The 26,646-nt window shown below is 34.9% G+C and overlaps 1 protein-coding gene across 1 annotated transcript in view; it reads right to left on the bottom strand.

Moving 5' to 3' along the window:
* Window positions 1–26,009, bottom strand: part of EPYC (epiphycan) — a 30,616-nt gene extending 4,607 nt beyond the window's left edge. Inside the window, exons 1-4 of the mRNA XM_069491051.1 lie at window positions 25,832–26,009; window positions 5,385–5,559; window positions 1,101–1,259; window positions 134–336 (exon numbers count right to left, since the gene is read on the bottom strand). Coding sequence (XP_069347152.1) covers window positions 134–336; window positions 1,101–1,259; window positions 5,385–5,559; window positions 25,832–25,996 — 702 coding nt within the window. The 5' untranslated portion in view covers window positions 25,997–26,009. The remainder of the gene's footprint in view (window positions 1–133; window positions 337–1,100; window positions 1,260–5,384; window positions 5,560–25,831) is intronic.
* Between the last annotated feature and the right edge of the window lie 637 nt (window positions 26,010–26,646).

Here is a 26,646-nt window from a genome sequence, read left to right on the forward strand (position 1 = left end):
GTTTGATAGATATGGTTGTGACATTTATTTGGGAAGTTAAAAGTCTCATTAAATTAAACCCTCTTATAGAAATAAAAAGGCTAGTGAATGAAACAGGAAGATGAAAGTCTTTCATATAAAATTTCAAACTTACTTTAAATGCCTCTTGCTTTATCCCTTTCCTTCCAAGTCTATTGTTGCTAATATCAATAAATGTCAAAGTGGTTGGCAATTCCGGGAGCTGCCGTATTTTGTTGTCACGCAGAACAAGCTCTCTAAGTTGAGGCAGCTTTCGGAATGCATCTTCATCAATCTCAGAGATTAAATTTGATGTCATATCAATCCTTCTTAAATCATCTAGAAGAAAAAAAGAATAAGTTAAATATTCTTGAATATATTTGCTCACATAAAATGTGAACATAAATGTTCCCACAAACAACAAATATAAATATGAATTTAATTGGCAATGGACAGTTAATGAAACAATTATCTTTCTAACTATTTTATAAAAAATCATTTCCTCCTAACACTATTCATATTTATGCACTTACAAAAACTGTAACTTTAGCAAAGAAATTGGCACATTATATTTAAAATAACTAGTCTTTTCTCCATATTCTTCATAAACTTTGGATTCTACTATTTAAAAATGTTTTTCTCAGTAATGAAAGAGTGTTGTATTTTCTAATAGTCAAAGTTACAGACATTTAAAAAAAAATCTTCAAATGATTAAACACTTTATGAAGACACGTGCCAAAATTCTTCTCAGTTGGCAATAACTATAAAGTCAGAATTAGGCTTGCATTCGTTAATCACAGAGCAATGATGCTTTAATGAAAGTTTATTCAAAAAGGCCAACTCCTCATAAATATATGACCGTAACATTTTACTCTTAGTGCATTAACATGATAAAAAGTCCTAGAATATAAAATATAATTATTTATGATTTATATTTAATTTTTTGTTTATCATTAAAGCAAACCCTCATATTTAAAGAAGAAAAAAATAATTGATTTATGAGCCATATTTTGGCATTCAAATTTCATTCTTAGTACCAACATTTTACACTGTAAAAATTTTAAATAAGTATGTAAAGAAGAAATTAATGCTGTCATCCATACTTAAGCTTGCAAAGTCGTTTCTGTTGATCTTTTTGATTCTGTTAAAGCGGGAATAGAAATAAGCAGTGTTTTTGGGCAATGGAGGGATAGCATCAAGTTCATGGTCATCACAGTATACGGTGGTACTTATACAAGTACACAGAAGGCAGGTTGGAAAGTCTAAAAGACAGAGGCAAATAAAATTATATGTAAGTAACAAAAACAATTTCTAAGAGATAATGTAGTTCAGAATATTTGGTAAACAAGATTAGAGTGTCACACAGACCACATTAGTATAATTTATATTTTCTTATAAAGTTTTCTGCAAATGCAATATTAAAATAAAATATATCAAAGTTTCCCCCACAATTAATATATTCTTTGTAACATTTCAAAAATGTATTGTAAACTGATGAGCGATATAGCATGGTTGTCATCAATGACCAGAAGAAAGGAGGAAAAACAAGATAAGGCAATAATATGGAGACCAAGTGGAGAGAGAGTTTTAAGGAAATAATCAATAGCTTAAGGCTGCTGAAATGTCAGATCAGTTAACTGAAAAATGTACTTGGATTAATTGTTACAATGATTATCAGACACCTTCCAAGATCTGTGGAATGATGGGGTCGGAAGCTGGATAACAGTCAGCTAAGGGAGAAGTTGAAGGTCAGGGAATGATACAGCAAATACAGAAGATGCTCTTGAGATGCTGGTGAAGAATGAGCAAAGAGAGATTGCTATAACCGCAAGAAGATGTGTTTGTGGTTTGAATGATTGAGGGGGGTGATTAAAGTGGGAGGGATCCCGGAGGAGGAGAGTTGAGTATAAAAGGGACCATGAAATGGCAGTGGGAACTAGAACTCAAAGCACAGTGGAAGGAATACATATCCCACGTGTGGAAGGACAGACAGTGTCTCTGCGCCTTAGGAGAAGAGGGAATTAGAGTGCATTGATCTAGATGTAGGTAGATTATATGTCTGGAAACACAAAGTCCCAGGAGCTGGTGACTGGGAGATTGCACTTTCTCTGTGAAGTGGGACATTAGGTTATCTGAAGAGCTGAGAGCTCTAGACGAAAAGGTAAAGACAGGTAGTGAGATGAAAGATGAATGGAGACAGTGAAATAGCCATGACAAAAATTAGAAGAGGAGATTGGTGGAATTTCAAAATGTCTGGGAATTGCTCAGTGGTGATCAATTCATCTTGGTTGACCTGGGACTTTCCTGCCTTTAGCATTGAAAGACACTCATTTCCCGAACTCCTCACACCCAGACAAACCAGGACATTTGGTCACCCTTGTTGAAGAGTCTATTTGTGGTTCATGATCAAGAACTAATAATGCACCAACTAAGGTCTTATTGCTATCATTAAATAGCAAAATCATTTACAATAACAACTTCAGGAATGAAAACTATTTTAAGAATGAAAAGCCAGGAAAAAAATTTTAAGGGGGAGCTGTAAAATATTTAATACTTGCTAATTTCTCCAATCATTATAAATTAATATTTTCTACTCATAAAAATTGTAAGAGGTAAGATATTTGATTCTTCTATCTATTCATGGTCTTGCTAATTTAGCAATAATTGTCTAGGGTAATTGATATATATTCACATTGGTTATAATTTAATTCTAGCTTTTCTACTCACAACTCAAGCCTACATTACATGGCTCTAGAATATTATTTTATTATTTATTAATATAATATTCTAGAATATTATATTTTGATTTTTAATGTTCTAACTATTTCAAAACTATTTAACTTTTATTAATTTATGCTTCTCTGAAAATTAAATTATGAATAAAAGTTTTAACTTCATTATTCACCCTTGGACTACTTTAGAGACAAAAATAAGAAGAAAAATTTCAGATTTTGTACTGTTTCAAAACTGACATTATTGAGTCATAACTTGATTAAAGCTTTTAAAACTATTGGGCATCATGCTTCTCTGCTATTCCTGAATCAGATGAAAGACCCCAGGTATTAATGCCAGATGGATCAACTTTTGAAGGATATAAAATTACTTAAAAGTAAGTAATGTTCTAGGGATATTTAATTTTCCTATTTAGGGTGCTTTCTGCCAGATATTTACATTTCCTTCTCATTGCGTGTGTATCTTCCTACCTCTTTTTGTGAAGACACTGACTTATGATGTGGTGATATGTGTTTGCATTCCAGGACCACTAGGTACCACCCTTATGATCTTGGACAAATTTTATATTATGTTGGAGTTTTATTTTTCTTATTTATAAAATGGAGAAAACAGTACCTAGTGTTGTTGTGACTCTCTTCAGAGAGTTAATGTACATCAAAAACTTTAAGTGATTGGCATATAGGAAGCATTTGATAAAAGGTAACTTTTTTTAATAATATATATTTTATTGTGTTGTATCATTTTTTCTCTCGAATGCTTCTATGAGTGTTTTTTCTTTTTTTATTTCAGCATATTATGGTGGTACAAAAGTTTAGGTTACATATATTGCAAAAGGCAACTTTTAATATTACTTATTAGTGAACAGTTAAAAACTTATAGGAGCAAAGAGTAGAATAGTGGTTACCAAGGGTTGTGGTGGAGGGGAAATGGAGAGTTGTTCAAGGAGTGAAAAGTTTCAGTTATGCAGGATGAATAAGGTGTAGAGATCCGCTAAACAACATAGTATTTATAGTTAACAATACTGTATTGTACACTGAAAAATTTGTTAGGAGTAAAAAAAAAATGGATAACCTCTATCAATAATAGGATCTTGATAATAAATAACATTTCTTATACCTACTGTACTCTAGGCACTATGTTCATTCATTTAATTCTGACAACAACTGTATAAAGTTAAGTTCTATTATTTATTATCTACTTTTTTTTAGATGAGGAAACTAAGGCACACAAAATATTGAACGCCTTGCTCAAGAGTGTACATACAGCGAGCCGCAGAGCTGGGATTTAGATGCATATGATTTGGCTGTTCTGTCTCAGTTTTGACTCCTGTACTCTTATTCTTACTTAGTCTTGCCTTATGTTATATTGCTCTTCCCTCTCTTTTGTCTCCCAATATGTTCTGTACAGACTTTTTGCAAAACACAGTATTGCCTCTAAATTTGTTTAGATGTTTCTCTCCTTGTACTGGACAGAAATATCCAAGAACAGTGGCCATTTAAAAATGTTTTGTATCTACAGAAAAATAAGTTCTAAGGTACTAGAACTTACCTTACCTAACAGCATTGGTGTCAGGATTAAATGAATAAATGTAATTCATGATCTATAGTGAGTATAATAAATGTTAGTTATTATTAAGAATCTATTATTGATAGAAGAGTTTATCCATTTTTGACTCAACAAATTTTCCTTGTACAATAAAGAGATGTTCAATATTCACTAAATCTTTACAATGAGAACCCACCTCAATTTTTTTTTTTACCCCCTTACTATGCTGTTTTCTATGTAAGTAAAAGTATTCTGGTGTTAGTCCTCTTGAGTATCCCTGAGGCTGACAGTGACAGATTCTAATAATAAATATAGACAAATCATAGAATCACATTTAGCACCAGGAATTCCTTCTCATTAACTAAAAGGCTCTGGTTTAGATCATCTTTAGGCCATGCAAAATGGTATCTGATGTTATGGAATGTTTTTCTTTTCCTTTCTCTGTTGTTTCCTAGGATTGAATGAGGAGGAGAAACCTATTTTTCCAATAAATACACAGACAAGAATCTGAATAGGCTTGCTTTAACCCAGTGTACTGATATCTTTGTAATCTCTGGCAAGTTATAACCCTCTTTGAGTTATAGTTTTTTCAGTGATAATGAGAAGAATAATACTAACATCCTCACAGGAAGGTTGTAATAGTCAAGCGAGATAATGTGAAGTGCTGAGCATTAGGTCCACAGATAGTATGTGCTCAATCAATGTAAAATATTGTTATGACAATTGCCACTATTATCATCGTCATTCCTTCTCACCTTATCACTTTGGACTGCTGCAGCCTGATCTCAGAGACATAGATTTCATCTTGCTCATAGAAAACCCTTTGTTCTAGAAATAAATGCATTCCACCCAAAAGTTTTGAGTAATGATGCCAGACAAATATTTCCACTCCAAATCTTTGGTTATTTGATCATTTCCATCAGGCCGAAACTGAATTATTAGAACTGCTTTATATTTGAATCTAAAATATGTGTGTAACTCCTGCTTCAAACCTAGCCTATTCCAAAACTTTCTCCTTGGGTCATGTGGGTTCCCTCTGGAGTTGGAGCTTGGCAGGTTTGAGGGATGATGAAGTGAATTCAGTTATAATTCAGCTTTGATGTACAGACCTTCGTTGGTGTGCGGGCCCAGAACCCCTGTGAATTCGGGCTCCTGTGGGGAAGAGCCATCGATCAGCCTGGGGGTGGATTCCTCCTCCCCTTCCTCCTCTTGGGCCTCTTCAGGCTGTGGGGGTGGAGTTAGGAGCTCTCTGTTCCCTGAAGGCATCACTGTTGCTATTTCAATCTGAAAAAAGGCAGAATGTCATCAGGCAACCTTCTCAATCACCCTGGGTGGCAGTGACACAGATTTAAAATGTACCCACATTTGCCACAAGAGGTCAGTCCTGTTCTGAGGTTCAGCACAATGTGCCTGGCCTGTTTGCTTGGGGGAGCATACATGGTTCTAGTAACTGTTGTTGGCTTTAATTAATTCTGTTTCTGGAATCTGAGAAATTGTTTCTAATACCTTTTTCTTTCTTTGTCTTCTTGGTCTTTTAACATCATATTATGTTTGTGCACTTCATAGGTTTAAAAAGCCTTCTGTATTGTTTTCTAACACTACATAGCATTACAAGCATACATTATTGTTGTGAAAGATTCAAATTAATCCAGAAGTGTGCAGAATAAAATCCAGAAGTCCCCTTCACTCTCCAGCCCTAATTTTACTCTCATGGAAGATAATAACTAGTAAGAAATTGATGTGTATTTTCCTGTCCTGTCAATTCTTGATTTCCTAGATTCAAATATTCTGTTACTTACCAACAACTTATACTCCTCTAATGGCATTTTATTAAAAAGTATCCTCTTTACTAAAAGAAAATTATAGTGTCATAAAAACTATATGATTTGATTATGATATGCCACTTCTCATATGTTGTCAATATTATTTGAATAACAGATGTTAGCAACAATATTTGGGTATGTTGATATGCCTGATTGACCTTTTGGAGAGGGCTGACACTAGGAAGCATTTATAAAATTGCAAAATTATTCAAAGATTTTTTTCAGAGATTATATTTTAGATTTCACCCTGTTTTCTCTCTTCTTATTTGCTCATTTTAAGTAATGAGTTGTTGCTTCTAAGAATACTTTTTGGATTTAGAACAAAGCCTTACAAAGCCTTACTATCGTCCCTTGTCTCAATGTCTATTCCTTTGTATTACTTAGTAAATGTCTACCTCTCGGATGACCTTGTAAGCTTGGGCTGGAAATTTGCTCTAGACAATTGGGGTGGTAACATCAGGAACCCACCCTTTGTGGTCCGTGTCCCCACAACATCCCCAGAAGTCCCAGGTTCTCCTTTAACCACATCAATATTGCTTCTTGCTCCTTTCCACCCTTCTTTGTTTGCTTTCATTAAAATTGCAAAGAAACTCACAAGTTACTTTGTAAATTACTTAATGCCATAATGATTTGCAAACTATTCATTTCTAAAATAAACACGTAATTAGACCAGATATTTTCTGGATGTTTCAGATAACCATAAGATTTTAAAGATAGACTTATGATTATATAGTGTTGATTTTGATAGACTTGAATACACTGCAAATCACAGATGAAAATTATCCTTTTTAAGAGACACTAAACTCTCCTTTGTCAGTTGACATTTCTGAATTGTGCTTTCTTCTGTGCTTCCGTAGAGTCTATTTCAGCTTTTCCTGTACTGTATTGTATTGGTTGCATCAGTTTTGTGCCTATCCAAGCCTATTAGATGGTAAACTCTTGAGTTATATATTTTATCTGTGTACCTCTGGTCTGTAACATAATAGGCGATCAACAAGTACTACTGAAATATAATTTTTTTAAAAGTTTGCTTTCCAAAATATATCTAATTCACAGCCCTATGCTTAACTTCAGAGATTTTCTAAGAATCAATGAATGTGCTAATGCTTACTTTAAATCATTTAAAGCATGAAATCACACCAAAAGCAGATTATGCTGAATTGGGTACTTTAGAAGCCATACATGAAGATACTGTAAAGCTTGGCCAGAAATCTCCAGCTGAGAAGATTGTGCACATTTCCTTAAACAGAAAGACATACGGTTTCCATCTGTAGGGTCAGAATGAGGCAGATTCAGAAGGAATGGATTTGCAAAGAGACCAAAAGGAGGCTCCAGGAAGAGCGGAAATTGAGGCAGATGTTTCATGGAATGGAGGCAGCCTAAAGGGAGAAACAAATTCCAGACACGTTGCCTTGAATCTTTAGCTTTGTAAGAAAAATGTTTGCACATACTTTTTACAGATAATTGTTTTTCCACTGATTTGGTGTGAAGCTGTAAGATCTCACTTGTCATCCAGTATAATGAAGCAAAAACGGTTTTTGTGTTTATCAGAAACTGTTTTGTTCATGCTTACTTGCAAATAAAATGTGAATGCTGAAACAACTTTGAAAACCAACAAAAAGGAATGCCTTTTCAGTTGAGCACAACTGCAGAGCTGTAACCTCAAAGTACTGTGCCTGGAGAGCCTTTTGCTTTGTAGACACATTTATTCTCACTATTAAATAGAAGTGATTTAGGCTTCTGTCTTTTTCCCTCTTTTAACAATCTTCATACCGTGATATGAAGTTGTGAAGCAATGCATACAAAATAATGAGGCCAGGGAAACATAACCACCTGGCTGTCCGTGTGGCAGACTTTTATGCTTATGTTGCAGAAAACTAAATTTGAACGTAAACACAAATGGCCAGAAAATATCCCTGCCCCTTTTTCTTTAGACACAATTGGCAATACTCAAAGGAAAATATAATGGAGACACTTATATAAATATTCATAAATTCTTCCAGAGCTTTCCTCCATTCTTTTTCCTTTACTTCCTTGTTTTAATCTGACTTGCTTCCTACTGCATGCACTTTTTAAATTGTTCATTATATTACCCTAAAATTTAACAACATAGTACAAAAGTCACTACTACATATGACTTTGATCTTAATCATCACTGCACTTGCACGTCGTCTTGACCTAGTACCAGCAGGGTACATCTTTGATTTGATTGGTTTGCGGTACGTTGTCAATTTCTGTTCTCTTGTTTTCCTGGCCTTAGAACTGTAGATAATTTATGTCATGGTAGACTGTGCTTAGAAGCACAATTGGTGTCCTGAAAGAGTAAATCTATACCAGAGATGACGAATGCATAGTCCAGACAGTGATCTGGGTAGAGTGAGGTCTCAGCAGATGTCAGCCTGGAGAGATAATTGCCAAGAAAAAAAATCTTTACGTCTACCTCAGCCTCTGCACCCTGCACAGCCTTGACTCCATGTGAAAAGCCCAGATCTCAATCCAATCTCAGGGTAAAGGGGGTAGAATGACCCTGAAATGTCTCAGATTAAGTTTCTGCTCCCTGGAGAAATAAAGACTCTCAGTAGAAAATAATCTGCTTACATTTCTTCTATCAGATTGAACTGAAACTTTGGCTAGCAATATTTATGTTGTTAATAATACTGCAAAAAAATTTAAGACCTTCATTTTCCAGTAATCAGCATTGTTGTCGATAGAAGAATCTCTCTATAAAAGCACTCAGGACCATTTTAAATGACAGTAACATTTGGTTAAAAATAATTTTGATGAAATTAATTTGTCCCTTAGCAAAAAGCATATCTAAATGATCTGTATAACTATATTGCTACCATTGAGCCTCCTTAATTTATTTGTCTCAATTTCATTATAAAATTATAAAGAATGTGTGTGTTCAGAAACAGCAGTCATACTTCTTACTCATTGCTTCATGTGCCACTGAGTCCCTTTAGTGCAGACTTCTTGTTGAGCATGCTAGCTCTACCTGTTTATGGTGATCACAATTTGCTGCCATTCAACATTGTGTTTGAATTAATACAACTCAATCTGTTTTTTGTGATATTTTGATTTTTAAAAATCTCAGCAGTCAATCTACAGCTAAGTTTCTAGTGAAGACCTCAGTGAAAATGTAATATATGCGTGATGGAAAAAGTGCTATGAAGGAATTTAAGTTGCCCAGATTTGATCCCTACCTTTATGAATGAATGGAAGTATCACTGAGTGAATGAATGAATTTATATATGTTAGAAAGTTTGCCAGTCTTTATAATTATCTAATCAACCAGACTGAATGTGTATGCCAGGCATTATGCTTAAGTTATGATCCACTGTCCATTGCATTAATACTTGTGGATAGTATTTTCTAAATATCTCTCAATACCATTATTTTTGCCTCCTATCTGCCACAATCACTGTAATCTAAATTAGTATCCTCTCTTGCCTGGAATATAGCAATAGTGTACTTACAGGAAATTGGAATATCGTCCAGTATACATGCAGTGAGAATGAATGAACTCTTTTTTTTTTAACAGCTTTATTGAGATATAATTCACGTATCATGCAATTCACCCATTTAAAGTGTACAAGCCAATGGCTTTTTAGTATATTCACAGTTAGGCAACCATCAACACAATCAATTTTAGAGCATTTTCATCACCCAAGACAGAAATTCCATAACCATTAGCAGTCATTCCCAAATTCTCTCCCCAGTGCCTCTCCCCCTCCCCACTCCCTGGCCCCAGGCAATCACTTATCAATTCTGTCTCTGTATATTTGCCTATTCTCTCTATATTCACCTATTCTAGGCTTTCCCCCCCTCCTGTATAACTGTAATTTTATATCCTTTGATCAACATCTCCCAATCCCTGTTTTCTCCCTAACCACCTAATCCCCTGGTAACCACCATTCTAGTCTGTCCTTCCATGAGATCAGCTTTTAGATACCCCAGTTACCCTGATTTGATTAATAAACATTATATTCTTGTATCAAAACATCACATGTACCCTATAAATATACATAACTATTATGTACCCATAACAATTAAAAATAAAAAATTAAAGAATTGAAAAAAAAGTGTTTGTTATTATTTTTAGAACAAGTTTAAAAATCTTTGACTTACAGGACACAGTTTGGCCTTTCTAGGTGTCCTCATCCTCCATCTCATACCAATTGTGCTCTTTTGTGTCTACTTAAGCTGCACTGGATGTCTTTAATTTCTTATGCTCTCAATGCTCCTTCTATAGGACATTTGCATGCACTAATCTTTCTGCCTGGAATTCTCTCCTCTCTGCTTTTCTAATTAACTGCCTATTTGTTCTTTCTATTCAGTTCAAGTGTCACTTCCGCAGGGAAACTTCTCATGATCTCACTGACTCAGACAAATGTGTTTGGTGGCTCTCACAGCATTGTATACTTCCTGTTGGCGTATCAACCATTGTATTTGTGGCAGATTTTTAAAACTTGTTGCAGTTATTCCCTTCCTTGGATCCATGTGCTTTTGCAATATGCCTTTCAACTGTAATCACAGGGTAGAGCCTAATTTCTCATCCCTTGAAGTTTAAGTTTAGACCAGCCCCTAATTTGTTTTAGTCAATAGTATGTGCTCACGTTATGTCAATTTTGAAGGTTTTTCCTCCAGAAACATTGCAAATTTCCATTTGCTTTCTAGGAACCCTGCCTAGTCATCATAAACAGAGTGTGGTCAGCCTCTTGGAAGGTGAGAGAGCACATGGTGGAGAGGAAACCATCTCATCTGAGGCCAACCTAGTCCAGCCAGCCCTGAACCAACTCAGTGGCTGATCACAGATATCTGAGTGAACCTGGTCCAAACCAGAAGCACAGCAGAGCCCAAATGGCAGAACTAAAAAACTGTGAGTTAAACAAATGATTGTTTTAAGTCACAAAAATGTGGGATTATCTGTTATAGAGCAAAAAATGCTACAGATTTTATGTCGTACATGTGAATATTTGATTAATATCTATCACCCCAGGAGGGCAAATACTATCTATCTCTTTTCTTTTTCACCATTATATTCCCAGCTCCTGCCCCAGTGTGCCTAGCTGTTAGTAGGCCTTCTGATAAATATCATTGAATCAGTACAGGTAAACAATGACAATTTTTGACACATTAGAGTATTGTTTTGTACATCAGGGTGAGAAAAAAAAAAAGAAAATATCGTAACATGGTTAAAGGTACATGAGAGAGCAGGTGTGAAAATCAATTAGTTATGGCTCAGACAGCTCCATGCCTGCCAATGGACCTTCCTTGTAGGGGCAAACATATTGTGAAAGGAAATTAAGGATGTGTGCTTTGACTTCCTTTGATGGAACTGACTTCGAATCTATTGCTGATTTAAGAATGTGAGTTAGGCATGTTCTATATTTGAGGGAAAGATGGAATTATACTCCCAGAGGTAGAGCCACTCTATTGCACAACTTCGAGAGGCACTATTCATGGGATATTCTATGTGAATGGTGTTCCCTGGGTGTGTAGCAGGTGATATCCCTGCCTGAGCACATATGAACTCTAAATCATCAGTTAACCAGTCTTAATGCCTAGGTTTTTCTCTTTTTTTTCCTTCATATGCTCTTTATCTCAGCCACATTCTTTACAATTTTGACTTCACACCCCAACTTAGGCAGAGGTGGAAATGTTTTATTGATATTTCCTTTGCTCTTATGTGCAATTGGGAAATAAGGACAGTCCAGAAAATTCCTGAAAAAAGAGAAAGTAGAAGCATGTGTGTACACTGAGATCCTTGTTGATTCATTGATACTCATTGTAGAATGAAGATATAATTGTTCCTATAGGAAGAATAATGCATATTTTAGTATAGATACAGCTAGGACCAGGGATAGTGTCACTTTGAGATCTCCACCCCAAGAAATTGAAGTTACTTTCGGTTGTTTTCATGATGGAAAAGTGATCTTAATACACAATGAAAGAAAATTATTCCTCCCAAGCCCTTGGAAGCAGCTTCTTGACTCTTTACTCTAGTTGTGATGGTAATTCAGCTAAAAGGCAAAAAAGGAAAATGAAAAGAATGGCAGCCTAGAAAATTTAGGCTCCCAAAAGATTAGTTCGTTATTGTGGCCAGCACTGTCTGGAGGAGAGAAATAGTAAATTTGTTGAATATGAACAATACAGGCCCCAAGGAGATTATTTCTGACATGGAGAAGAAATGTTTCATTGGATCTCATCATGGGCTAGATGAAAATTATGGAAATAACTGGCATGGATTCTGTACTCATCCAAATAAACTTCTACTGAATAATCCAGCTTCTTATTTTCCTTATCTGAGAACGAGGGTCTCTGAATAGGAAAAGTTAGCACTGTCATCACTGGGAAATGCCTATTCACATTATAAATTCATAAGTGGACTTTCTTGTTCATGTTTTAAGCCTCATATGATTTTTGTGTGGCATCATTCATCAACCTAGAATCTAATCTGATCATGACTGACTATGCTTACAAAATTCAGGTGCTGACCCTAGAGGCCAAAGGCCATGCCAAGGCCTTTTGGCCCTATGGGAGTACTTGGCATTCAGTTAATCATTCCCTCAAACTGACAATCATGAAAAATCTCATTTGACATTGATGTGGGAGAATTGTGAAATACAATCAGCATTTATTATAATTCTCTCTTACTTTTATAAGAAATAAGTATTATGTCAGAACAGCCTGCTTCTACAGGATGGGTGAGACAATCCCATGTATGTACTTGTTTCCTTTTCCTTCTGAACGTTAAGCTAAAATACATTCTCTACTTTCTCGGAATCTAAGTTGGGTCACATGGCCGGTTCTAGCCAGCTGAGTGGGAGAGGAAGTGATGTGCCACATCTGGTCCAAGTCGATGCAGAGCAAGTGCACGTTCTCCACATTCCTTCTCTTCCCTTAATCTGTCAGTGGAAGATACCAGTGGACCTTGAAGTCTCAGGTTGAAGATGATGAAGTTCTAGCATGAAAGAATTTTCTATCTCTGAGTAACTACAAGGAGGAAAATAGGACAAAGTAGTACCCTTTGACCTGTACTGGACAGTCGTGCCAGCAAGATGTAAACTTTTATTGTGTTAAGTCACTGGGACTTTGGAGTTATTTGTTACATCTACTAGTATAACTTGCCCCAATATTTTTGATTTTCAATTTTTGGTTTTTTATCCATTTCCTAATTATATGGAGAGAGCAATTTTTATTTTATAGGTTGATTTATCTAGCACATAGCATTGACATTAGAAAAAATACTTGCACATTTTTTTGGTCTCTATCCTCTCTGATTTCTTTTTTACAAACAACTGTTATTTGATCTTGGTTATTTTATATAGTACTTACTGAAATATCCACAAATTTGAGTAAATTTATCATTATTTCAATATATTTATTTTTAAATCTCAGTATTTTACTAACTTAAGCCAAAATGAATAGCAATTAATAAATAAATATTTGCAAGTTGAATATCAAAATTAGTTAATGGGTTTTTGTTTATATTAGATAGGATAAAATTATTATAATTGATGCTGACTTGCTAGGATATGAATTTAGAACATGTAAATGCTTTCTTAGTTTTTTTTTCCCACTCTATCCCAGTGTATGGTTATTCTTCATAAATTCATAACTCTGAAGGTTAATGCTTCTTTGCATTGAATGTAATGTTTAAGTCAAAATTTAATGCAAAAGAGACAAGAGGTGATTTAATAGTTTCACGTATTTGTACCGTCTAGTCTTTGGGGTTTTTTTTGTTTATTTGTTTGTTTTGAGACATCAGTATTATTTTCTTTGCTCACATCTTTATTTTCTAATTTCCATTTCTTATTGTCAGTAAATGGCAATATTCCATTTTTAGTTGCCAGAAAGATTTTCTACTTCAGCTTTATCTCAGTTTATTCAGGACTCCATTCACCATCATCTCCTTAGGCTCAAGAAACTTAATAGGCTTCTTATTATATTATCTAATTCTAATTAAATGTCTCCAAGTAATATTGGTAGGGAACTTTGGCAAAGACTTTAGAAACATTATCTAATAGCAAAGTCAGTTCATGTTCCCTTTTCCCTTACTGCCCTTTTTCTCCACATAAGGATGCCAGAAGGACAATTTAGATAATTGAGTGTAGGCTGAAATCAGTAATCTCATGAGGATGGGGGCGGGGGAGTCAGTCACAGTAATTGAAAACAAAGACGTTGGTCTGAAAACCAAGATATTTGGAATCTTCTGAACTCTCTTTATTTGTGGTGGAGTAATTTGGTTGTTTCTTTTTTTCTTTTTGTTTTTTTTATGTTTCAATATTTTTCATCGCAACACAAAACAAATTGTTTCTTCTAACACAGCCTTTAGAGAGGCACAAAGTATAATAAGCCATGCATTTTAATTTGTAGAACTTCTTTGTATAAAACTATTGTTTACTCATGAGGAAGAAGTTGATAGTGATAATGACTATATTATCACAGGGTACCTATAGACATTTTAAATAGGAAAAAATGTGCATTTAGAGAGGATGCCCCAGGGAGGAGCAGCTAACAGTGAATTGCCTTTGCAAGGGATAATTACTGTCCAATATCAGTGGCAAATTCTTGCAAACTTTTACAAATTTAGAAAGCTAACTTTATCTCTGAGGGGCAGAATTATTTTAAACAAGTTCAAAAGACTGCATGAAACCAGAATGCCCACCTGAATCCTCTTATTGCCATCAACACATTCTGTGCAGGTAGTCCCACTTGGGAAGCTAATTATAATCACAAGAGTGTTGATGACCATAGAACCAGTACAAAGAACTCTAGATAAATCAGCTCTATAATAACATAAGGCAAAAGAAGGGCTGTTTCCCAAGAGATCAAAATCTTTACATTTGTTAAACCGATCATAAGTTTTTGCAGTCATTAGCATAACAGAAATCATCCTGCCAGTAAAAGAAGACTGCTGAATAGAATTTTATTGGCTTGACAAATTAGCCTCTGGGATGTTCTTTTTTTTTTTTTTTTCTCTGCTACCAAAATTTACTATCCTCTTCAATTTCCAATTTCTCTTTACATATCTTACAAATTCAATATAGTTACAGTAGAAGAATTTTTATCTTAAAATTTCTTAGATATGATTTCTTTCATTTCTATGTCTTTAATCAGAGTTTTTGATATCAAAACTCCAAGGGAACACACTTCTGAAAAGATTTGATCAAGCATCAATATTTTTGTATATATTTTCTCTGTTCATCTTTTCAAATGTGTCAAGGAATATAGTATAAAATTATATATTTGCATACATGCCATTTAACACTTTGAAGCCCACATTGAAAGTTAGCAAGGAGATTGGCATGGTGTCATTGTGATTACCTTTTATAGCTCACATATCTGCATTTTACATTGGCTGCATTGGCATCACAAACCAATAATTGTACAACAATGTTCACAATAATCACAATTAAATCATCGCAATAATTGATAATGGATAACAACATCACCAAGCAAAATTCTTGTATTATTTCAAAGCCTGTGTGTGTGTGTGTACCTTAAAAAACACAGGGTAAATCTCTCTGTCCCTAGAAAATTCAAGGCAGGGTTTACCAGAACTTGCCCTCGAAGTGCAAGAATGAGAAATTTGTGCAATTAGGGAAGATCCAGTGAAAATCAGGCATTTTAATGGAGAGTTAGGACAATAATATGTCAACTCCAATTCTGGCTTAGAAATTAATCCAATGGGAAAACATATCCAGGTAGGATTATCCAACTCAGAAACTGGAAGATTTCCAAATTTTCTTTTGAATAGTGTTACTTTTGGCAGCCTCACAACTTACTGATTTTATATCTGTTATTGTGGAAGGTGCCACAAGACGAAATCTAGAGGACTATGTTAGAAAAACAAAAGTGTGAACCAGAACGAAAATATCAAACAAAAAAAAAGGAAGGCTCTCTTTCTACAGCATGCAGTCTAAAGAACTAATGAGACGAAATTAAGAAGCATATTAAAATGACTTTTTTAAAGAAAAGCACTGAGTGACACTGCCAGGATAGCTGAGGGAAGTCAAACATCAAATCTGGGTCTTACCCACAAATATTCTGATTTCAGTGGTCTGGAGTGTCTTAGGAACTGGGAGTTTTAAAAGCTCTACAGGTGATTCAAATATATGGCCAAGGCTGAGAATCATTGAACCAGAGAAGTGACTTATTCTGCAGAGTAAGATTTAGGAAGGAGATGTTGAAATGTTGAGCAAAGTCTTGATGAAAATGTGGTAGAGGGATTTTTTTTTACTAGGCTCCCAGTGGAAAAGACTTCAAAAATATCAACAGCAGCTTTAGTTCAGGAATCTGCTGCAGTTTATTCTCCAGCTGAAAGAAAAAATGGGGAATAGAGAAAACTCTCTGGGCAGTAGACTCTTGAATTCCATAGCAGGAGGCAAGGGAAGAAGCCACTGCGCACATAGCATCAAGACTGGAGAAACCCTCAGCTGAAAATTTTTGCTCACAAGAGAGTCTGTCACCTGACAGAACACGCATGCAATGCAGCATCATGTGCCAGAAACACAGGGCTTAGCAGAAAAATGGTCATTCAAAGGCTTCAAGGTAAGACCCAGTGACTTTTATCCCACTATTGTATATTTACAAACGGTGCCATAGAACCTGAACATCTAAAGTGTTACTCAGAGAAGAGACATTAGGTTCAGGGGTTTTGTTTGTTTGTTTGTTTGTTTCCCTAGTTTGGTGCTTCTCAAACTATAGAATCAGTGGGAAGACCTGGAGGGCTTGTTAAATAACTGTTCATTGGGCCCCTCCAGAGAGTTTCTGATTCATTAGGTCTGGGGTGGGACCCGAGTACTTGTATTCCTCACAGGTGATGCTGTTACTACCAGTTCAGGGACCACACTTTGAGAAGAGCTGCTCTAATATTGGTAAAACCTGTGTTATAATTTAACTCCTGAGTGAGAGAGTTCTCAAAACTGTGAGTACATAGGTAGCAGACCAGAGGCAAGGAACATGAACTGACAACCATCTGGAAGAGACTAAACCAAGATGTTTCCATCTTATAACTTTCCTCAGGTACCATCAATCCTCTTGTCGAGTCTCTGACAATAATATATATTATTTTTATGGAATACATTTTTGCCTAGAATAACTCTTTTAGGGACTCAGGATTAACTTTTTCTTTAAATTTGGTGAGGGTAGGGCCAGTGTTGTGATAATATTGTGTGTACATTAATGCTTCATTCTTGTTAAATATGAAGGTCAGGGGATACTTGGGAATGAACTAATACACCTGTGTGACACTGAAGTCCTCTCAGGTTGTAGTTACTGAAAGAATCCAGCTTGACCCAGGCTCTAAGAATGCATCTAGCTGATATGAAGCAAAAGGAATTAGGGAAGGGGAATTTTGTACTTAAAACTGTTTGGACTTTTAAATCATAAGGCAAGAAATTCTGATTTTTTGCTCCTATCCCTTTGGATTTAAAAAACTTTAGACTGTATTTGCAAGAGGTGTTAATCTATAGTCTCTAAATTTTATGTAAAAACTTCATAGAGGTGGGGGAATTATATACGAACTTGTGGCATCTCCATGTTTCTGGAATTTTATTATTGGAGTATACTCACTTAGCGTTTGATTTCAGTGTAGAGCCTCTCATAAACTCTATTGGATAATGTGACTTGGTATAATTTGAGGTAGAACAGACAACTGAGAGGGAAATTTCAATCTCAGGTACAGAGAGGCCTTTGGTAGAAATTCATTGATGTGCTTTTTGACCATTTCAGACCTTTCTGGGACAAAATCTATACACCAAAGAATGGTAGTTGGCATGGGCCTAGGTTATATGGAGATGAAAGCATGACTATCCTAAAAATGAGCTGATTTCCTCCCTTGAAAGGGAGAGCCATACTGACTTAATGGCTGAGCCTAACGGCCTGGGAGGACACCATCCTGAGGAGTGGGACATCCTCTCTTGATCCCTTTACTCACCACTCCTGAGGGAGGAAGAATGACTAGGGGAATTGATGAATGAGAAAAGGAACTGGGCCTAGGTGGGTCACCTTCCCTTTTGCGGGGAATCACTTGTCTGTCAAGAGCATACATTCTGTCTTACCCCTCGATGCATGCTGGGTAGGCTCTGTCCTGAGGCCTGTGGTTGGCCACCATTGCCTGTGACCGATGGCATAGTTTAGATCTGGAGTTTATATCAGGAAGCCCTTAGTTGCGTCACACCTAAGTCCTGTATTTCAACCTAGACTTTATCAGTATTGAAGGGGCTATTTAGAGCTCCATTTTTCTGTCTCTCAGCTGATCCTGAATTTAGAGAGGGCATCAACAAAGCAAGTATAAGGAGTTCCTTAAAACCTAAACTATTGCACAAAAAAACTTTAATATTATATGTACCCATATAGGTTATAATACAAAATGGTATGTAGTTTGATGTATGCACCTGACTCCTGGCTTTGTATTATGTTCCCAACTTTTATTTTTCCTTTGCCTTACTTTCTTAATTTATTTTTGTCATCTCATAATATAACATAATTAGTAATATATATCTTATGATAGTGTAGAGAATATAATGTAATATAGCCTACATTATATATATTTTATATATTACTTTTTGAGCTAAAACTTGAATACAATTTTATATGTCTAAATTTTTATCTTTATATATTTATTTGTGTACACATCATAGCATTTATTCATGTAAGCACCCTTAAGTACTGTTCAGAAAAGGCAGTGGATAAACACACAGGTAAAATACTTTATATCTCAGATCAGCTGCCAGGTCTATGACTAATGATAGATTCAAGGACATAGTGAACTCATAGAAACTTATATTCCAATAGATAACTATAAATCTTGTATACATATATTTTATATGTATCTTTTTGCACTTTATTTTGTTGAAATTGCCTATATATAAGTGCAGTAGACTGGGAGTGTCAAACGAGAGGGAAGGAGTTGATGTAATTTACCTGCTTCAATATTTGGTTCTCAGCAAAAGATTGATAAGTGGACCCAATGTGAACCCAAGCATAATAGAAGTTAGCCTTTATTATAGCTCAAATCTCATCCCTTCCCTTAGGCGTTTGTGATCAATAGCACATACACTTCAGCAGCTGTTAATTGAATGAGTGATTTTATGGGAAAGTTACTCACATTTATTAAACATTTGATATGTGCAAGGCTCTATATCAAACAGTTAACACGTTTATCTAATTTAATCTTCAAAAAGTATTTTATAAACAGGAAGCCGAGGCTCAGAGGAGTTGTATGACTTGTCCAGGGTTATACAGTTAGTGGGAAAGACTTGGCAGTCACATCTAGGAAGTCTGACTCCCGGGACTGTGTTACTCAGCACCATGACAAACTACCTCCCAACAATGAAACGGGTGTATACATGAATCATACCTAAAGCCGGTGGTTTCTCTCACTGTTCTCTGTAGTGTGTGTGTTAATGGTTACGTGCCCAGGCAAAGAGAGATTGGGAAGCAAATATCCTCACCTATTTATTCACTTAGTTTAGGATACCCATTGTACCAGTCAATTCCTAACCAGTAAGCCCTGACCTTCAGCAGATAATATTTAAATTATAGGTCTGTCTTCTATTTTTTTTAAGCATTTGAAATCCAGAATGTTATTTGGATTTTTACTCAAGCACAAGCTAAGGCTTTTATTAAAGAAAATGGAATTTTGTATTTCTTTCTGAAATTGTTTTATACCGTTGAATAAATAATCTTGACGCTATCTCTCATTGTGACCATTATGTCAAAAATTGGCTTCCAAAGGTGTTAAAGAATTCTGAGCTGTTCAGCCAGGGTTACTAAGGATGTATTCTCATGGGTTTAACATACATGCATGTAGATGTGTTCAGCACACTAGAATTCTGCTTTAAACATGAGCCTGGTGCTCAAATTTATTTAAGTGATCCATATTAATTATCTAAAAGAATGTGACTATGAACACCTGGCAATGAAAGCTGTATCTTATTTTTCTATTTTATATTGAAAGGGATGAGGAAGAAATGTATTTGGCAAAGACTGCTCAATCTCCATATTTCTGACAAAGCAGCTTTCAGTTCAAAAGGATCATTTTACCTCTTGCTCCCTTAAATACTTTGACAGCTTAAAGAGATGTTTGGATACTGTGTTAATTGTAATCATTGGAAAATTGTTGTTTTTCTGATTCCTAATAATCAAATTACTTAATTTCAGAAAAAAGAATCCTCAATATTGGACATGGATAAAAGAAGTAAAGATTAAAGAGAAGTAGCAGAAAAATAATGGAGGCTTTTAGTGCCAAAGACTCTCTGCTTTGGCATTAAAAGAGTCTGTTTTAAATTTTACTCTGAAACCTACTAGCTGAATAACCTTGAACAAAATTATTCTGATCCTCAGTTATTCGTATTAAATGGCTACAATAATATCTTCTTTCCAAGGATAATTGTTTGAATAAACTTTTGTTTGTGGTCTCATAAATAACGTATAATACAAACACAAGGATGTCACTGGCAAAGACTATCAGTATTTTTTTTTTCCCAATGAACCTCCATGATTGTATATTTTTTGTTGCTTCATTTTTTAAGGTTTTATTAAAAAATGCTGTAGCTTAAAATAAGGATCAATTGGTAAACACTGTTTTTAAAAGAATCATGGAAAATAGATCAGACAACCATATTAAAAGCCCATCAGCAAAATTCTTTCCACCCTTCCTCCAGAGAATCTTTAGTGAAGAGGGAGATTCGCTTTTATCCCTTTCCCATATCCTGAAAAGAGTATTTACTTCAGGCTGATAGAGTTAAAGTCTCTTCTTCCAATATGAGGTTTTTGATGTGCAAACCATATGTTTGAAACTTGAAAGTAAACTGTATAAATTGGCCAAAGGGAGGTATAATTGCAAATATAAAGATAAACATATTGCATATCTTTTGTTACAAGAGTAAAGAAATAGTCAAAATATTACTAATTTAAATATTTTTTGTTCTGAAAGCACAGAGATAATTTTTGAGACAAACTACCCTTTAACATTAACAAAGTTCTATACCAATTTATTATATTTAGAAAACTTAATGCTAAGATCCTTTTTGTATATCATCATCTAAAGTGGATATTGGTTCCTATAAATTTTCCAGAATTAGCTTCCTTTTAAGGCAATTTCTGGTGTTACTGGGCATCAACATATATCCTAAAATTATTTTGCCTGGCACTGTATTATATTGATGACAATAGAAAAGAAACATTTTCTCAATCGTTAATTGATACAACTGCCTTCATTGAGTTGTCTTCCATTCCTACAACTTTGCTAAATTTAATTTTTATTCCTTTGATGAACCTTATAGCTTCTTCATATTGAAAAGCTATCTTTTTCAAGCTGAATTGATTTGTTTCAAAGGCGACTTTTTAATAAGGATAACCTTAAGCAATCTAGCCATTTGTATTCTTTATGAACAAGAAAAATTGGCCTCAATTTTAAGACCAATGGAGGAGTCAGAGCAAGGAAAGCATCTCTTTTGCAAGAAGATTTCTGTGGTAAATTTTTACTGATATTCCTTTATGCATTGTTCTTGTTATTAATATTTACTTATGAATACATACACTGTGTCATTCCAGAAAGGACATGAGACAATTTTAAAACAATGTATAGTAATACTTCAAAAAATCTACATGAGGAGTTACGGTGACAGGAAAATAAAGCTAGGGGAAGTTATATAAAACCAGAGAAGAATTACACAAAAATTGGGCTCCAGGTTTCTGAGCAGGCAAGACAAAGTCACAAGCACAATGAGTTACACAATATGGAACCTAGAAAATAAGCAAATTCCTTAAAAATTGCAACCCATTCTGGCATGGAGACCTGAGAGAAATTTCTCCTACGTATCCTCATAAAGATCATTGCATAGTATCATTGTGAGTCCTTCATACCATCCTACAGCAAATACAATTAACAGCTCCAGAGTGTTCTATAGTATAACAATTCTTGATGTTTATTGAATACATAGGGACACTGCAGGTAAAATTAAACAAAAGTAATTATATAAGGCTAAATTAATTAATGTAGTTAGTGTAGGCAAGAATAAGTCTAATTACCTAGATGAAGCCAAGGAAATTTTACTGGAAAAATGGAAGCTGACATAATTCTGTAGAGCCTCCATAAATACGAATATTGCTACTGAGCACTTTGCTGGAAAGAGACATTACTCATGGACAGAACAATGTTTTCCTTAGAAAACAAGTTGAAGCCCCCTCCAACTGAAGGGAAATGGAATAACAATAACCCCAAACTATGCCATGAAAATGGAAACTTCAAATAACCACCTTCATCAAGAAGACAATATCAATTTAAGCCACTCAAAGAATACCAACCGTAGAACAATGTAGTTTTCTGATGATTACTTTAAGGCAAATAAAAAAAAATGTTTCTCTAGACTACTAGATATGTGATAAATATAAAATTAGGTTATTGTCCAGAACTTAGATATGTGTTGAAGAACACATATCCACAATTATTCTTTGAAATAGTCTTAAGCCACTTTTGGGGAATGATTAGATAATGGAGTGAGTTATGTATAAAAGTGACTTCTAGTTCACATTATCCACCCACAGAAGAATGCTGTTCTTTCTCTTTTAGGAGTGTTAGGGCACCTGGCATCTAGTTCACCTAAAACCATCATCAAATTAAAAGGGCATTTGGAATAGGATGGAAAATGGGGAAAGGATAATACATTTTTTATTACCCTGATGGAAATTATTTTCTGATATGAGAAGATAGCATCAATATGATTATATGTCATTACTGTTTAGTCTTAGTCAAATTATTTAATTAACTATTCTTTTCTCGATATCCTCATCTATTGAATGGGAAAAACAATAGCAATTCATAGTTTTGTTGCGAGCAATAGTTGAGATGATACATGTAATATGACTAGAATATAGTACTTGGCGCATAAAAATTGCTCACTTAGGGTTAGCTATTATTTATCAGAAAGTAAAAAAGGCTATACTTTGATCATACAGCCTATAACCAATTCCTATTCATACCATTAAAGTAAAATCAAAGCTCAGTATAAACTGTAACCATTTCATACCGACAAATTTATCTACACGGCAATACATAGCCCTCTGATGGAATTGTTGGGTCTAAAACCTCTCCTAACATAGAATCTGGAGGATCCTAAATATTCTATTATAGATCATTAGAAATTAGTAACTCATCAGTCTGGAATTCTATTACTGTATATAGTTTTCAAAAATATAAATACTTTAGTGACCCTTTCTCAACCACTGAAGAGGCAATGAATATACCACCACCAGTAGAAATCAACAAATCTCAATTGAGATTCTAACATTGGGTTTTGGGGTGGTTTATCTTATTAAGTAGCCAAATCACTGGACTCACAAGTGCCATATTTGCAGCAGTAGTTTATTTCAAATCTGGTTTTCAGAAATAAAAAGTTTCAGTTGTTACATGTTGTATTAATTTTCTATTGCTGCATAACAAATTGCCATCAAGTTAGGAGCTTAAAACTATACCCGTTTTTGAGTTCACAGTTTCTGTGGCTCAAAAATCCAGGGATGGCCTGACTGGGTTCTCTGCTCAGCATCTCGTGAGACCCAAATCAAGGTGATAGCCAGTACTGTGATCTTATGTGGAGCTCAGGTTTCCTCATCTATAGGACTGAGGTCCCCAAATGCTTTCCGGCTGTCAGTTTCTCTCAGCATCTAGAGGCCTTCTGCATTCCTTGCCACATGGACCCATCTCTCTTTAAAGCTAGCAGCAGGCATTTTACCTTGTACTGAATCTCTCTCATGATCCAAATTTCGTCCCTGACATCAAGATACTGATTTAATGGAACTAGAATTGTTTAGAAAGAAGTCTGTGGAAAACTAGGGATGTTTGCATAAAGATACAGTGTCACATATTTGGTATTTTGCAGTAAGTTCTTATTCCAGAATATGCAAATACTGAGGAAAGGTTATATATTAAATCATCTTTATATAACTATGTCTTTTAGCTTAAATTTCTTGATAGTAGGAAAAACTTCAGAACTTCATGAGAATGCCTAGGGCTTTATAGGCAAAGAAAAGGATCCCGACAGCAAGGAAGGGGTCAAAAGCATTCTGGCAATATAGCTCATCTTCTTTACAATTTTGCCTAGAGAAATCATGGTCCCAAACAGTATTTTTTCTATTGTACATTGGGTCTAGTAAAAGGAATAAACAGAACCTTTGAATCCATTCCTCAACCCTACTCAAAATATGGGGTTCACTTTTGGTCATTGTCAAATCTCTTTGCTCCTCTAGAGTATTTTTTGGGGGAAATGACAAATAATTTTGAACTAAAATATTTAATTTGGCAGATAAATTCATTTATGGCCTAAAACTTTTTAAAAATATATATTTGTGCAAGATAGAAACAGAACAAGATGATGGAACTTTTTTAAAAATATATTTATGCAAGATGGAAAAGAGCAGATGAGTTAACCACTGGGCAAATTTGATCTCATCCTCTACGTTGATGCATTAGGTTGGAGACACAGAAGTCATGTAGAGCAAGACTGGTGTTAATGACCCTAAGTTCTCAATAGAAAATCCCCTTATCATAACAGAAGCCATAGAGTGGAATGAATCAAACAGTAAATATTAGTAAAGACTTAGAAAATAGAGTCACAATCAAATGTGCAGAAGAAAAGTGATTTGTTGTGGAGCCTAAAACTTTATTAAAGAGAAGGAAAGGGAGAGGGAGAGATGGAGTTGGGGGGAGGAGGAAGGGAGTGAGGGCAGAAGAGAGCAAGAGTGAGAGGGAGAGATAGAGTAGAGACAGAGAGAGGCAAAGGACAGGGAGAGAGAAAGGCAAGAGGGGAGAAGACTTGTGAAAACTGTCGTTATTGTGAAAATCCAACTCTTGTATTTCATAAGACAACAAAAAATAATGAAAATTTTTACTATCTTCTTAATAAAGATATGTTTAAGTTTATTGCAAGTTAAATATATGATTTTGTCTAAATATTTCATATTCCTGGTTAACAAAAGTAGTTATTCCAGGAAGATGCATACTTGAAATTTTCGTCTGCCCAAAATATGTTATGATCCTTTAAAGATGACATAATTTTTTGTTGTTTATTTATTTAGTCTTTGTCAGTGTTGCACATTAGTTAACACTCTAGCATTTCAAGGTCTGTTTGCTTTCTTACTCATAAAAATTAGCCTGTATCCCTTAGTTATTTATGTAAAATGCCTAGCATTTGGTGAGGAACCCATCATATCAGATTTATGTAATGGGCTACAACTTTGCCAATTTCTACATTAGTGTCTGAGAAATGATCAGTCACTCAGGGAAGCACATTCACTCTTGGGACACACTGGAGTTCCCGCCCATTGTCCTGTCTCTATATTCTTTTTTATTTTCTGCTAATTCATTTTAATCTCATATCTTTCTCCTTTGGCCCAAACTTTGCTTATCGTGGCATGCACATCATTTTAACTCTTCCTCGCTGTTTGCCTTTTCCTTTAATTTTCTTTGTTTCAGCTTGATAGACATTCATTTTTGTCTGCAATTTGGTGAAGAAATTTGAAGGAAATAATATAAACTCTAAGAAACAAAAGACTGACCTAGTATTAACCTCCAAAAGATTGAACATGTTCTGAAGAGAAGAAGTTTTATGAAGATAAAACCTCTCAATTTATAAATAAGCAAAAAAGCTATTTGAAGAGAATAAACTCCAATCATCCTTCAGGCCATGCTTTCAAAAGTCTCAAGGATGGAAGGAATCAATTACCTCAGCTTGATCAATAGGGATGTTTTCATAGTTGTATAAGTTATCCAGGTCTTCCAAAGTGGCATCATAGGTTTCTGAGTCATAGTTGATGGGCGCTAGAGTTGGTGCAGACACGGCAACATCCAAGATGACAAGGCCCAGAACAAGTCTTGCTAATGTCTTCATTTTTCAAACTTTCCTAATCATAAAATATTAAAATGCATAAATATTTAAGTGATAATTTATGAATAGATTTTACTAACTAGAAATGATAAATCAATGTCAACCTCGAGGAATTCAAGCTGGTGGCTTTCCTTACATGGATAATTAATTTACAAACATCACACACAGGAAATTACATGGCTTCTGAGGCCATTGCTACCAGATGTCCAAATTAATTCACACATTAATCCATGTTTTTACAGTGATATTTTAATTACTGATTTTATTTTATGGAGAAAATGGAATGCAGAAAGATTGTGATACACGTTCACAAACACCTCTTGATTATCTAAGAGTTTTATCATTTAATAAGCATTAAGATTCTTACATCAACTCTGGGATATAGAGTTCATGTTGATGATGGCTGTAACTGCCACATCATTTTACAGTTGAGGAAACTGAGACAAAGTTGGCCAGTGATACCACTAGGACTCATGACTGTTTCTTGTACACAGAAGCCTAAGGCTTTCTCCAGAACAAAATAATGAATTTTATTTTTTTCTGCTACTTCTTTGTTGCCTCTGAGTATCAGAATACATACATAATTTGATATGTACATAAGTTAATATCTCATGCAATATTTTTCAAAATGTTCATAACTAGAAGAGAAAACA

This window comes from Eulemur rufifrons, chromosome 16 (assembly GCF_041146395.1).
Source record: "Eulemur rufifrons isolate Redbay chromosome 16, OSU_ERuf_1, whole genome shotgun sequence".
NCBI lineage: Eukaryota > Metazoa > Chordata > Mammalia > Primates > Lemuridae > Eulemur > Eulemur rufifrons.